General features: G+C 41.5%; 1 protein-coding gene across 1 annotated transcript in view; it reads left to right on the top strand.

Annotated features, from left to right (window-relative positions):
• LOC308367485 (NACHT, LRR and PYD domains-containing protein 3-like) overlaps positions 1-4,407 on the top strand; it is a gene marked incomplete at both ends in the record, with an annotated part of 44,310 nt that extends 39,903 nt beyond the window's left edge. Inside the window, 2 exons of the mRNA XM_080841417.1 lie at positions 1,648-1,798; positions 3,856-4,407. Of these exons, the coding sequence (XP_080697543.1) occupies positions 1,648-1,798; positions 3,856-4,407 (703 nt within the window). The remainder of the gene's footprint in view (positions 1-1,647; positions 1,799-3,855) is intronic.
• Between the last annotated feature and the right edge of the window lie 11,237 nt (positions 4,408-15,644).

Raw genomic sequence — 15,644 nt, 5'->3', positions numbered from 1 at the left:
GGCAATATGGCCATTTTATCAGTATTATTATAGGCATTAGCAACGTGATATTAAAGGAGAAGGAGAGAGAGAGAGAGAGAGAGAGAGAGAGAGAGAGAGAGAATGAGAATGAGAAATTTTGTTTTAAGCTTTGGGTGCACAACAGTGCCCAATTGACCTATCGCTAAGTCCCACCCCCCCATTGTGACTGTTGCTAACTCGGACACGTTATCAGAGCTGACTAGAGTTTACAATGGCAGCTATCAGTGACAAAACTATATCCCAAGAGGCTCTAGACAACTTTTGGAGACAAAAGGACCTGATTTTGCCTAGAAGCCTTCAAAAGGGACTTAATTATGCAATGGAGGGATATGTATACAATTTAAAACTCGATATGGTGGATAACAAGCTTAAATTTGAGGCGAGAATTTACAGAGCTCAATGCAAGAGGGAGAAGCCTCAACTCACGGTCATCGCGATTGCAGATAAATACATCCAATACCAGCATTTTTCATGCACCGCATGGGAAAGATACAATTCATTCACATTCAGTTAATTTAACTAATATGGAAGGCATATGAATGTAGACCTACGTTTAGTAACTAGCATTAACCTACCTGCCCCTGACAGGACAATGTCCTAACCATATGGTCCTAACTGTCTAGCTTTTTATTGTAACCTTGTTAATTACCGGTATGCGTGTGTTTCCTTCACGTTGTCATGTTAATCCATTATGAAACCTATGTATACTTGTGCATATCGTTTGTTTAATACAATGGCCGATTTTTAACAAACTGTCCCATAACTGACAAAGCTACGCTAGCTCAGCTAGTGTATCGTTAACGTTAGCTAGTTTGAACCAGAGATAACTTGCCTAAGCCTAGCATAACATCAGTGGTGAAAGTAAGCAGGTACTGTGAATAATGAGTATGCCTTTTATCATGTAGGCTTAGTTGATTGCTTTAGCAAAGGAAAATTCCAACCTAGAGTAGATGGCAGAAAGCTATTGAACGTAGAGTTCACTGTGTGGCCTGCCACATCTTAATCCACCGGAGATATTTGGACCGGTCTTGTTTTAGTTTAGGAAATGAGATACAATATACCCCATTGCCTATCCTCTCATGATACCTCGTATCAGTGTTGTATCTACCTCATGCACATCGTTTGGCCATTTTTGTTGAACATACATTACCACAAACCTCATAAAACAACCGAAAAATCACGGCTTCTAATGCTATCCTATGGAGCTGTAAACTCACGATGTCCGAGTGCAGCTGTTACTTAACTGCCATGGGCCCGTCTGCGTTCGAAAGGCGGGGCTTAGCGACAGGTCAATTGGCTGGTGACAGTCTCAAGACACGTCGTATGCTGTACCCGGGATCTGTTGCACTCCTTCACGGTACAACATACGCTGTCTGTAGCCCATTGTTTTAGATTTTTTTTTTTTGTATACGTTCAGATATGTCTAGTTATGCTTGAAGGCTGTACAGATAAGGAGATTTTTCAGTTTAACTTGGAGAATGAAGCACGGTGTACTATTTTACTGGATATCTTCATCACTGTCTCCATTATACACCGTCCCTGACTTGTTTTTGGATCATATAACATTTTACAACTCTCTCTCTCTCTCTCTCTCTCTCTCCCCCCTCTCTCTTTCTCTCTCTTTAGGCTCTCTGACTGTCTCATCTCAGAAAAGGGTTGTATTTGTCTGGCTTCAGCTCTTTCTTCAAACCCCTCCCACCTAAAAGAGCTGGATCTGAGCTACAATCATCCCGGAGAATCAGGACTGAAGCTGTTATCTGATAGACTGGAGGATCATGTCTGTAAACTGGAAAAGCTTAAGTAAGCGTAGAAAGAAATCCCAATGTTGTACTTTTCTGCATTACTCCTATGAGATCAAATACGTTTCTTCATACCAAGTGTAGTGATGTATTTTCAAATGTATTTTCAAAGATGTATTTAAATAGTTACTTTATCAACTTAGATAAAGGTCTTTGATACAGTGTCCAATATTGCAAATATTAATTTAAACTGTCCCTTTTGCAAAGTGGTCCAGATAAATTATCTGAGGATTAGAGGTCAGGCAGGGAAGGTGGCAGGCAGTTAAGTGGACTCCAAAGGAATCCAGAAGTCCAAATAAATGATATGGTAGCAAAGGGATTAGTCAATGAATAGGCAGTTTGAAAAGGTAAAAACAAGTCCAAATTAGGCAAGTGATAGGCAAAACGGCCATAAAGAACTATATTTACTCTACATCTTTCGGATCCCTTTGTTCATTTGTCCTTGTTTCTCTAGGGAAAAAGGGAAAACTCCATCTTAACCTTTCTGCTTTCCTTCACATAATTAAACTAAAAGCACCAGTGCAAAATACAGCAGCATTCAATGCAATACAATATTGACCATTGCTCCTATAACCATTTTAATTAGATTCATCAGATGTAACATTCCTCTTACAGTAATACATATGTATGTCTCATAAAATTATTATTTAGTTAATATAGTAACAATTAACTATTCAAATGAAAATAATGGCAGGCCTTATCTGTTTTAGAAGAGCATATGTGTGACTTTTTTGTTCTGTTACAGAACTGACCATGCTTCAGTAAGCAGAGCTCAACCACGTTTGCTGAGATGTAAGTCTTAATGGTTAATTCAGTAACTGTATGAATTGGGATCATTCACAGACATCACTGTTATGCCTGTTGTAGCTGTTACCACTGCACACTTCACAATAATGCACACCAATGGATGTGTGTGTGTGTGTGTGTGTGTGTGTGTGTGTGTGTGTGTGTGTGTGTGTGTGTGTGTGTGTGTGTGTGTGTGTTATGTGTGTGTGTGTGTGTGTGTGTGTGTGTGTGTGTGTGTGTGTGTGTGTGTGTATGTGTGTGTATGTGTGTGTGTGTGTGTGTGTGTGTGTGTGTGTGTGTGTGTGTGTGTGTGTGTGTGTGTGTGTGTGTCAGGGTCACAGCAATTAATGAGCACAAGGCTTTCATTTCGAATATCAACTCTTTTGGGAGGTATTCAGCTCTGAAGAAATCTATAAAGTAAGATGAAGATGTTTACAAGCATCTTTAATATTCGTCAGAGGACAGTGAAGGGTGGGGTGAGATCCAAATGTGTTATTTTGGGAAAGCACAGAAAATGCAATGCAAATAGATTAATTCTACACAAAAGTGTTCATTGGTGTAAAAAAGGGATCAACTATGAGTTGCTATGTTTCTTCAGATCAATTCATATCATCATTGTCACGGACTTCAGGCGACTCAGACATTGGAAACAGCAAGTACAGGGGGAAACAGGGGAAATAACGGGGAGAACACAGATGCCAAACTGGTAACTAACGCTCCGAAGATAAAGTCCATAGGCACAATGTCCAACAAAACACAAAGCTCAGGAAGTTTTAGATTTAATAGGGAAAAAATGATCTTTAAGTCAGGGAGGAAGACAGGAATGATCTAGGGAGTTAAAGAGTCACAAGCTTAAATCTTCTGGAGTTTAGTCCTTTCAATGACACCAGACAGGGAAGTGAGGGGATTGAGGAGTTTATATAGTGGAGAGAGTCAGGGGCACCTGCAGAAAAAAAATATGAGGTACTATGAGGTGTGTGTGTGTGTGTGTGTGTGTGTGTGTGTGTGTGTGTGTGTGTGTGTGTGTGTGTGTGTGTGTGTGTGTCTGTCTGTGTGTGTGTGTGTTTGTGTGTGTGTGTATGTGTGTCTGTGCGTGTGTGTGTGTGTCTGTGTGTGTGTGTGTGTGTGTGTATATGTGTGTGTGTTTGTGTGTGTCTGTTTATAGGTTAGTCAGCAGCAGCTGTCACTGCCCATATGCTGATGATGTTGTTCTCTCCTCTCTTCTCTCCTCTTGTCTGCAGATGCCTGTGAGCTCATACTGGACCCAAACACAGCAGGCAGACTTCTCTCTCTCTCTGAGGGGAACAGAAAGGTGACATGTGTGAATAAGGAGCAGCCTTATCCTGACCACCCAGAGAGATTTGACTGCTGGTCTCAGGTGTTGTGTAGAGAGGGTCTGACTGGACGCTGCTACTGGGAGGTTGAGTGGAGTGGGGATGGGGCTGAGTGTAGTGGGGTTGGGGCTACTATGGGAGTGGCATATAAAAGCATCCAGAGGAAAGGAGAGAGTGATGAGAGCAACACACTTGGATGTAATTACTTGTCCTGGAGTCTGTACTGCTCTCCTGGCAGTTACTCTGCCGGGCACAATAAGGAACACACTGACATACCTGCCCCCTCCACCCGCTCCAGAAGAGTAGGAGTGTACCTGAACTGGCCAGCTGGTACTCTGTCCTTCTACAGCATCTCCTCTGACACACTCACCCACCTGCACACGTTCCACTCCACATTCACTGAGCCCCTCTATCCTGGGTTTAGGGTTTATTTAGGCTCCTCAGTGTCCCTGTGCCAGATCACATGACCTCCCCATGCTGCAGGAACACAGGAGTCACCCATTCCTATTCATAAACATGTGTAATGCTGTGATGCTATGGAAATAGTGGTACAGTGATACACTGGTTTGGGTTGTGTGTGTGTGTGTGTGTGTGAGTGTGTTTGGCACAGTTCTATTGTAATGTGTGTGTGTGTGTGTGTTTGTGTGTGAGTGTGTGTGTGTGTGTGTGTGTGTGTGTGTGTGTGTGTGTGTGTGTGTGTGTGTGTGTGTGTGTGTGTGGGTGTTTGTGTGTGTGTGTGTACGGCATAGTTATTGGGTAATGTTCGTGTGTGTGTGTGTGTATGGCATAGTTATTGTGTATATTTTTGTATAGTTCTTGTATATTACTTTTCATCAGCACATACACTTCTGAACTGGTTTAACTTGGCTGACATGTGTAGAAGCAGATGGGTGAACACATATTGTGGATGGCGAGAAGGAAGATTTGTCTTCTCCAGCATCCTCAGATGTGTGAGGCCTGTTATATTTTTGCTGCCTGTATTTAGGGACTTATGTCCCAAGCTATTATTGTAGTGGCTGTGCATATCCAGCTGTTAGATTTAGTTATGTTATCAGTCTGTTTGTTCATTTTCTTTCTCTTTGTTTTTGAACATGGATACTATGAAGGGGGTAAATGAATAGCAAGCTACTGATTTTTTGTCTCCCTGCTGCCTTTTTGTGCCTAAAGACCCTCAACATTTAATCCTTTGACTGTGTGTGTGTTTGTGTGTGTGTAAGGCATAGTTATTGTGTAATGTGTGTGTGGTTCCTGTCCTCTGTGTATCTGTTGTTCTGCACATTCAGTTAATGAATTAAATTGTCAACTAGTAACATTAATGATTTGAGGATTACATGCAATGACCACTAAGGTCATATTGCCATGCAGTGCACTGTACACCAGATGAGTGCATTGCCATATAATAACTAAGGTTACATTTATCATGTGTGTGTGTGTGTGTGTCTGTGTCTGTGTCAGTGTTTGTGTGTGTGTGTGTGTGTGTGTGTGCATGCGTGTGCATGCGTGTGCGCATCTTTCCTCTACGGGTAACAGCACCAAACACCTCCCATCTCACACCTGCATGGGGGATGGGGAACAGTGGGGTGAGGGTGGTAGCATCTACATCCCCCTGCCATGTGATCTGAGGGGGCAGATAGGGGGCACTCTAGAGTCACTCAGACAGAGAGAGGATGGGTTTGTGTGTGTGCTGCTGAAACCCCTAAAGTAAGGGAACTGCAAACACATGGCGGCCCAGACTACAGAACACAGCCGCCCCTGATGTGTCCCAGTCCAATCTCAACCTGAAGTCTGAGAGAAAATATATCAGCTTCACTTTAGGAGAGGCAGGTAAAGAGTAAGAGTAAGGCATCTGTACAAGGATGGCCATTTTGGTAAAGACAGACCTAAGACAGAGAGAGGATGTGGGTATGCTGCTCACACCCCTAAAGTAAGGAGGCTGCAAACCCTTTTCATCTCATCTTACTTGATTCTATGGAGAGAGATTATAAAAAGAAAGAGATGAGCGGCAAAGTGATAAACATTTATGACAAGATCAACATTTTAACTGTGGTATTATTAAACTGAAGAATAATTAATATTAATGATTCAATGTCGGCCCATATTGCATGTATTTCCCCAATATAGATTTAAACATATAGGCTTTGAAATAGTAACGCCTGTGTATTTTCCATCAAGACTAAACCTCCTCCTAATACAAATAATAACATTAAAAGTTATGGTTCCCAGTCCAATCTCAACCTGAATAAAGAGAGATAAGAAAAATGTTCAGGAGAGGCAGCCCCTACGAACAGGTGAAGAGAGACTCTGTATGAGGCTTTATCTGTCAGAGTATGGCAAGTCTGGTAAAGAGAGATTCAATTGGGTAAAATACACATTTATGTTTCCCCCACAAAACATTAATTAATAAATAAACACTATTGCCAATACTAAAACATGCAAATACATACATGAAACTAAATGCAAATGGAAGAAAAACATACGGTGTGCATGCGTGTGTGTCAGTGAAATGATTCAAGGCGGAGACCCAGATGGAGATTTCTAACATGTTTTCCTAAACAGAAGTCCAAAGTACAAGTCTAATGGGAAAATCAAAAATCCAGAAACAGGTCAGATCAGGTAAGATCAGTACAGCAGGTAAACTATCCACATAGACATGAATCCATAAGACAAACAGGCAATGTGAGAAGGATCTTAGATCAAGAACGGCAAATGCAGTAATAGGGCTCTGTGGAATGTAATAGACAACGGTACCTCACAGCAGTGGCGGTTCTGCATGCAATTACGCCCCGGGCGATATCCCCTCCGAGCGCCCCCGCCCCCCCCCCCCCCCCCCCCCCCCAATTATAACATTATAAGTGAAAGAAAAAATGAAATGTATCAATTGCACAAATCCTTCAATAGAACATTTGAATAACACACTTAAGATAATTATTGCACACATAATGTACATTTATGTTAGCTAACCAGCCATCTGCAAGTTATGTTGTGCAAGCACTCAACATGCATTATAGTTAGTTGAGTTTGCTAATAGTGGCTAATGGGATTTCGCTAACGCTTGCTAGTCTAGTGGTGTCAAAAGGAAATCTGTGGTCTAACCAGCTAGCTATCGACCTGCTAATTATTAAGATTATACTAGTACTCTGTATGCTGTTACATTATGTTAGTTGTGGCTAGCGGGATTTCGCTAACACTTTAGCCTAGTGTCAGATGAATGAACATGTTCATACCCTATGGTCAAATCAGCTAGCTAACGCTAGCTAGCAAACAACTCAGTTGGTGCTCAACATTAGCTGGTTGCCTTACAGTTATAGGAATATTGGTTAAGCTACACTTGATAAAATAAAACACATTTTTACCTTGTCCACTCGAGCATCCTTCAATAGCTTTATCGATAATGTAATAGACTACTCTGTTAAAGATGTATTACATTTCCCTCGGGATGAATAAAGTATCTATCTGACTATCTATCTATCTATACTCTGCTCACTATTACCAGTTGGATAAATTGATGCAGTTAGTGGTCTCCTTCCACCAATTAACCTTGCCCTTGGTGACCACATAATCGTTCTGTATTACCTATTTTTATAAGCCATTTCACACAATTCAGAAAAACAAAAAGTATAGGGTAATTATTATAATGTTTATTGGGAGACCCAGAGCTGAACTGCCCGCCGCCCCCTCTCTCTTTCCCCCTTTCACCCAGGATTGCGCTGCACCTTCTTAGCGAGCAGGTGCACCTGCAGCTGCAGGGGGCGCCAATTTGCCAATTCCTCACCCAGTGATATGATGTATAGAAATAGAAAAGCGCTTCGCGGCCCAGATTATTATTACAATTTTTTTAAGTGCTCGTGCCGCCCCTCACGTGTCATGAAAAAGTGCCGCCCCGGGCGGCTGCCCGAGTCGCCCGTGCCTAAAACCGCCACTGCCTCACAGTGAGACAGATGAGGTCAGTGAGCTCTTTCAAAAGCCCATAGCTAATTGGGAAACAGTTTACAAGTGATGATATTCAGCCTTCAAAAAGCCTACAGCTAATTGGTGTTGATGTCCAGGTGAGGCCGGGCAGGACTGGAGTGGGCGTGGCTGAGAGGGCCGGTTAGGCTGACGAGGTGATACAGTGAGAGAGATGGATGGATGAATGTGAGGTGGGGAAATACGGCACACTAGAAAATTTAACAAATCAGGCCCATTTTCCAATGTTGTTCAGCAAAAAAAAAATGGGTAGGTGTGGTGCGTGTGTGTAATACAAATTGTGTGTGTGTGTAGTAAAAATTGCTGTAGCATTACTGCTCTGCCGGATATGTCACACTGCTGAGATCTGCTGAGGCCTGACATCACACAGGAGTGTCTGCTCACCACACTGGCCTCCCTTAGAATGACAACCACACCTCTTTTACAGAGGTGGAATTCACCGCCCCTTTTGGACCACAACACCTGCATAGGTATACAGACTGTAGGAGTTAATCTGATGACACTAGAGGTGAGGGACTGACTCCATATCAGCATGTAGGAGGTTATCAGATGACAATAGAGGTGAAAGACTGCCTCCAGATCAGCCTGTAGGAGTTAATATGATAACACTATATGTAATGGTTTCAGTAGAACGTGTGGACCCAAACGCACAACACAGAATCAGAGGTATGTGCGATTGAAATATTTTACTGTTTTGGGTTCGGCACACAAATAGGCAGTCCATACACAAGTAAACAGATCCTAGTAGGAACAGGCAATGGCAAAGTTCGTAGTCGGTTTGGTCCAAGGTCGGTACACGGGCAGGCAGTCGATGATGGAGCAGGGTATCCAGAAAGGGAAAGGCAGAGACGTAATCCATTGAGCAGGCTGAGTGGTCATTACACGATCAGGCAGTCCAAGATGGGCAGAGTATCCAGAAAGGGAAGAGGCAGAGATGTAATCCGTTGAGCAGGCAGTCCAAGATGGGCAGAGTATCCAGAAAGGGAAGAGGCAGAGGCGTAATCCGTAAAACAGGCAGAGGTCGCCAACAAGAGATCCATCAACACGGAAAATCGCTGGAACGCTAGAGACATAGAGAGAAACTAAGACGAACTGGCAACGAGTAGACAGAAACACAAAGACTATATACACAAGGTGATGAGAAACAGGAGAAAACAATCAAGGTGGGGCAGACAATCAACAAGGAGGGGCACACACACACAGGTAGGGTATGACGTGTCTGAAACGAGAGAAGAGATGAGTAAACAACACAACACAGTACATAAATAATGACAACACAGGGTAAACATAAACTTTTGAACAGGACGGGACTTGACACTTTAGGTGAAGGACTGACTCCAGATCAGCCTATAGGACTTAATCTGATGACACTAGAGGTGAGAGAATGACCCCCGATCAGCCTGTGTGAATTAGTCTGATTACTCTAGAGGTGAAGGACTGACTCCAGATCAGCCTGTAGGACTTAATCTGATGACAATAGAGGTGATAGACTGACTCCAGATTAGCCTGGGTGACATTCACTGATGGCCTTTTCAGAGAGTGATCAAAGGTGCCTGTGTGGATTGCTGGGTTTGTTGTTACTGTGAGTGTGTTACTGTGAATGTATATAATAAATACATAATAAATGAACACCCTGATCAATGTCTGCACCCTGAGCTGACACACATAACCCAAAGGTTCAGTCACAAGCACAGCACCTTCACCATGTTACTGTTTCTTAAAGGAAATTAACTTGAGGCTGAAGGAGGGTGTTCCGATAGAAACTGTGTTATCTAAGCAATAAAATCCTTTTGTGCAGAAACACAAAGTTCACTCTGAAACATGTAACAACCACTATAGGTGGAACAGGTCTTAGGTGGTTACACTGATCTCAAGGCAAGTGCATTTATTTTGTTTTGTTGTTCAATTGATATGGATATGGTTTGAGGGTGAAAAATGAAACTTTTCCCTCTCATGTGACCCCATACGGTAACATGTCTGTCCTCATGTCTCTGTGACTCTAAACATGGTGTCTGAGATCTATCAGATTTGAATTGCTTGTTTTTACCAAGTAAGAAATTACAGAAGTAAAGAAGACGGTTAAGGTTTATCCTGTGGTCACAGAGACCCTTATGGTTAAACCTGTCCAAATAGCTAAAACAGGGCTGTTCAGAGGCCACAAAATGGTCAGTGTTGGTCACTCAGCATGGTTACTCATGTAGTGTCTCTTGTCAGCATATTCTGCCATGTGGTTCTAACCCTCCCTGCCTGTTCTCACTGGGCAGTCAGTGCTGCATGAAAACTTTTGGCTGAGGTCATTGCCCTACGAAATTACGGCCCAGTGTATGTAAATCCACTCAGAGTATAAATGCAGTGGCTAATCTACTGTCTGTAAATTATAACTTTAATCTCTACCAGAATCATGGTCACCCTTCTACAAGCAGCACAATTATCCAATTACTGTGGGCTATCTGGTCACATGCCTCTGTTAATCATTCTCATGCTCTGGCAGTTGAATCCGTGTATCATTCGTTCATTTGTTTTTCCGATTTAGACGAGAATTGAACAAATGAAAACAACGTTTGATTTCTAGTTTTTCCCTTTTCAAAACCAAAACCAGAAATCGGATTACGGTTCGTTTTCTCGTTTTTTCCATTCTGCACCCCCAAACGGAAAATGGAAAATGAAACATTCGAATAACAAATCCTGGCCGTATTGGTTGTCAGGGAAACGAGGCAGCTCACAGGTGTCCGAGAATAGTGCACCGTCACTCGGACAGCCCTGAGCCTCTACACCCCTGTATATCCTCCAGAAGGACCAGGATTTGAGGGACAGGTGTCCGAGAATAGTGCACCATCAGCGGACTGGCCCTGAGCAGCTAGACTCCCTCTATAACCTCCAGAGGTGGCAGGATGTGAGCAACAGGTGTCCGAGAATAGTACACCATCAGCGGACTGGCCCTGAGCAGCTACACCCCTGTTTCCATCCTCCACAGGCACCAGGATGTCAACATAATGTGTCCGAGGACAGTCCACCTTAAGCGGACTCTCTACCAGCTATAGGCCCTTGTTTTCATCCTCCACAGGCACCAGGATGTCAACATAATGTGTCCAAGGACAGTCCACCTTAAGCGGACTCTCTACCAGCTATAGGCACTTGTTTTCATCCTCCAATTGGTTTCCCTGACAACCAACATGAGTTCTGCCTTGCGCAAGCAGCGTGGATTTGTTATTCGAATGTTTCATTTTCCATTTTCCGTTTGGGGGTGCAGAATGGAAAAAACGAGAAAACGAACCGTAATCCGATTTCTGGTTTTGGTTTTGAAAAGGGAAAAACGAGAAATCAAACGTTGTTTTCATTTTTTCAATTTTCGTCTAAATCGGAAAAACAAATGAACGAATGATACACGGATTCAGTTGGCATGATTGCTGGTTCCAAACACCTTTGGTGATAAGACAGAAGTCATATGTATTATCTGTGTGTCATATGTAGTATCTGTGTAAGTACCTGAAAATTGCATTGCTGCATGTCAAAATTGTTCAGCTGGAGATAAATCTATTGCAATTTATGGGTTTTCAAGTCTATTTTGCGAGAAGACAGAATTGTCTTCTAGCAAAAGTGTTATGTAGCATAGTATTATGTTCCTCGCTGGCAACCGTTGTAAAATACCGCATTGCATCAGGGGAAATGTATGTATACTGTGCTGTATGCAAGCGAGTGAAGTAAAGGCACAATTAATCCAACTCTGACTCTGCATGGTCTTATTCTGAAGTAATACAATCTTTTCCAAGACAGAACAACTGGCGACGAGGACGACGAATAGAGACGACGTGTTTAGCGCTGGAAATACTGGAAATGACCGGTTAAAAACTTTTCGTTGATACCGTGAAGCCTGGCATGCTAGCAAGCTTCCAAACCGAGTCTACAAGAGGAGAGGAGAGACGACACAGGTGCGGTAAAGGAAATAATTGTGAGTACCACCAAGTCAATAAATGGGAAGGAAAAGTTATTGTTAAATAAACTAAGGAGCTGTGAGCCTGGCAACTGTGAATACCCGTGACTGTAAAATCAATGGCGGGGATAATCGGAAGCATTGGGGCTTTTGATGAACTGATTGAACCATTGAATGCAAACACTGAAAGTGTGGATACTTTGTAGATGCAAATAGCATTAACGAGGAGAAGGTTGTCCCCACGTTCCTTAGCGTGATGGGAGCTAAAACGTTTAATCTGTTGCGCTCTTTGATACAGCCTGCGAAACCCAGTGACAAAATGTGATTGTGCAAACATTAGCAAGGCACTTCTCACCACAACCGTTGATCATAGCGGAACGTTTCCGTTACCATAAGAGTAATCAACAGGAGGGGGAGTCCGTGAATATGTTTGTTGCTACTGTAACAACCCAATCCTAGTCCTCATACACATGCTCATACACAAACGGTTTACGGCATAAGGCTCAAAATGAATCGTGCATGGTTAGACATAAACGCTTTACAGTATAAGGCTCAACATCAACATCTGTCTTGTCCTAACCCATAATGTAGGTTTATTTAACGTAATACTTAATAATGTTGTAAACGGTTTACAGTATAAGGCTAAACGTCAACATATAGGGCTTGTCTTAACGCATAATGTGGGTATATTTAATAATGTTGTACACGGTATACAGCATGAGACTTAACGTCAACATATGGGTCTTGTGTTAACGTATAATGTGTGTATATTTATTGTTCAGTGTCGCATTAGGGTGGACTAGCAGAGTATTGTGAATTTAGTGAGCGAAGCGAAGCAATAAAAGACAGACTGGTTTGTGGTCTCAGGAGCGAAGCCACACAGAAAAGATTGCTTACGGGAAAGGCATTTACACTGGACAGGGCAGTGTAAATAAGCGTGTCAATGGAGATGGCAGCTAAAAAGGCACATCAGCTAAGCTCCAGTACCATACTGCATAAGATTGCAAATTCAACTTATAAAAAAACAAATCAAATGCTACAGGTGTGATAAGATGGGACATGTAGCATCTGAATGCTGGAGCAAAGACCTAGATTGTAGGAAATGCAGGGAAAAGGGTCACATCAAACGAGTAAAAGGATAACAAACAACAAAAGAGAGCCTCATCCACCAAAATGTGCTTGGAAAAAGAAAGGGGTGTATAATGTGGAATACCAGAATAACTCATCTGGAGATAGTAGCAGCTCAGATGATCGGAGAGTTCACACATTGACCAATCCTAGAAAAAAAAAAACATGCAGTATAGTGAAATGTTGATGCATTAAATGGTGATGGTCTCATAATGATATTAAGATGCTGTGGTTATGGGTAGAGTTTACCTGTAAGTGGGCTTTGTTATTTGTAGGATTTCAGAGTGGTACTTTTCATTAAAGGGGGGAGGAGTTGTTATGTATCAGTATTTAGTTCCTCGCTGGAAATCGTAGTAAAAGACCGCATTGCATCAGGGGAAATGTATGTATACTGTGTTGTATGCAAGCGAGTGAAGTAAAGACACAATTAATCCAACTCTGACCCGCATGGTCTTATTCTGGAGTAATACAATTATTACAAAGACAGAACAAATAGAATAGTTCTTCTAGCAATGATTTGATGGGTTTATTGCAAAGGGTTGGTTAGGCTAAACTGTCTCCTGAACATGGTATGACCTGCTGCTGTGTAATGAGAAAACTAAGAGCTCTTTATCAATCCTGTTTGACATTTAGGTGTCTTTAAATGGGTGACTCGTTCTCGTAGACTAAGGTTCAAAGGTCAGTCAGGTCAGGCAAACGGTTCCTTCAAACCCTGACTGAATCCAGGTGTAGTATGGATATAACTTTACCAGCTAATATGTTTATGTTTATGTAGTGTAGGAATTAGGGGTGTGCAAAAAATCGATTCACATTCGTATCGCGATTCAAGTGCTTCCGATTCAGAATCGATTCATAGAATTCCAAAAATCGATTCATATTGAAAAACGCAAACTGTGTAGTAGGCTAACGTTACGGTTTCAGTGATGGTGAGCGCGATACGGCGAAATGGTTGATAAAAAGCTTCTGAATAGAAAGTTTACCTTTAAAAGTTGTGATGTGCAAAAGAAGCAAGCTTCACTGTTGTCTGAAAATGTCAACAGGCAGCTGGCTGAAAGCACAGAAGTAGTAGGCTTACCTTTTATTGGTAACCTAACTGTTACGGTTCATTGTTTTTGAAATAAGAGGCCTGCCTTCTATGTTCACAGCAAACTTGAAAAAAGGAAACTATTAAGCCATGGTTTAACTGCACTATAGGCTGAGTCTGAAATGTGCACTTTATAGTTTTATTTTGTAACGCCCTGTTTGGCAATGTTGTTTTTCAATAAAATAAAACATTGCATAAAGCAAGCCAATCCACTTTTCCATGATAAGAGCATTGAAATAAAATTTGCGATTAATTCATTTGCGATATATCGCGATTCATTTTGAGTTAACTATGACAAAAATGCGATTAATCACAATCGTTTGACAGCACTAACAATTACATACTGTGAATCAATTTTTTTCAGCCGAGAACCGTTTTTGAATCGAAAATCGATTTTGAATCGAATCGTGAGCCTAAAAATCGGTATCGAATCGTGACATTTTCTGAATCGTGCATCCCTAGTAGGAATGTCCCGAGTTAAATATTAATCTACACTCTTTCCAATCTTTCATACCTGGATGTCCATGTTTCCAATAATAAGGCAAAACATATGAAACCACAGAATTATAATTCTATGGTGGTAAACCAATGTTACACCAACACCTCTTGGCCATTTTGCATTCATGTTCAACATCATAATAAAGCCCAACAAGAAGGCCATGAAAAAAATTACTTTTCTGTACTGAACAATGGATGAAGCCTAATGTAACTTGCAAGTGTATCCTAGTCGAAGGAAAACATTATTATTCACCAAATCGTTTATGTAGGCATATAGGGGTTATTGATGAAAATAGTGTAGCTATATGATGGCTCGATGACTGATGTTATAAGAAACCTTTGCCTTTATTAAACTGTATGATACAGTTTAACTTCTCATTAGTAGAGTAGCATCCTTGAACCTTCCATAATGAACTGAACTAACTTCCAGTGACCTTTTCCGGGGGCAACCCTTTCACCTCAAAACATCCTGGTCACGTACAAAATAAAAGTATTTTTTAACAAAAATAAGATTCTCCGTATCTAATATTAAAGATCCTTTGTACCACATTTGACATACATAATATAAGATTTCAAACTGGATAAACAGGGTCATCTACAAATAGGACAAGGAATCACCACAGCGTGTCTGTGTAGGCCTTTGCTGAAGTCAGTTATGTACTATGAGTTAGCCCTACTTATTCAAATCCCATTTTAAAAAGAGGAAAGTAGCGTAGAGTATAAAGAGATATTTAGCCTTTTTCAATCTATTGTTTTACTTGCTTTAAACTTGCTAAAACTCCCCTCTAGTAAATTAACACAATATGTGTGGATTATACCGGGCTTTAATTTCATTTTTTTGTTTATTAACTAATTCTGTATTACATTTCTTCCTCTGTTATGGCCTAGTGAGACAACTGAAATGAATCAAGAGGTGGAGGAAGCTGCAGGTAAGAGTAAGTACTCCGACCAGAGTCATGAACAATGACCAGGACATGGATGATCCTGGAAACATGAGCAGTACATCAACACAAGCAAATGCAGGGTGAGTACAAAAAGCATGAATTCACTTGCTCAAAGACACATGATGTTGCAAAATACTCTATTATGTTGTTTTT

This window comes from Sprattus sprattus (assembly GCF_963457725.1).
Source record: "Sprattus sprattus genome assembly, chromosome: 1".
NCBI classification, from domain to species: Eukaryota; Metazoa; Chordata; class Actinopteri; order Clupeiformes; family Clupeidae; genus Sprattus; species Sprattus sprattus.
Note: the sequence above shows the minus strand (reverse complement) of the source record. Positions and strands in the feature narration are given on the sequence as shown.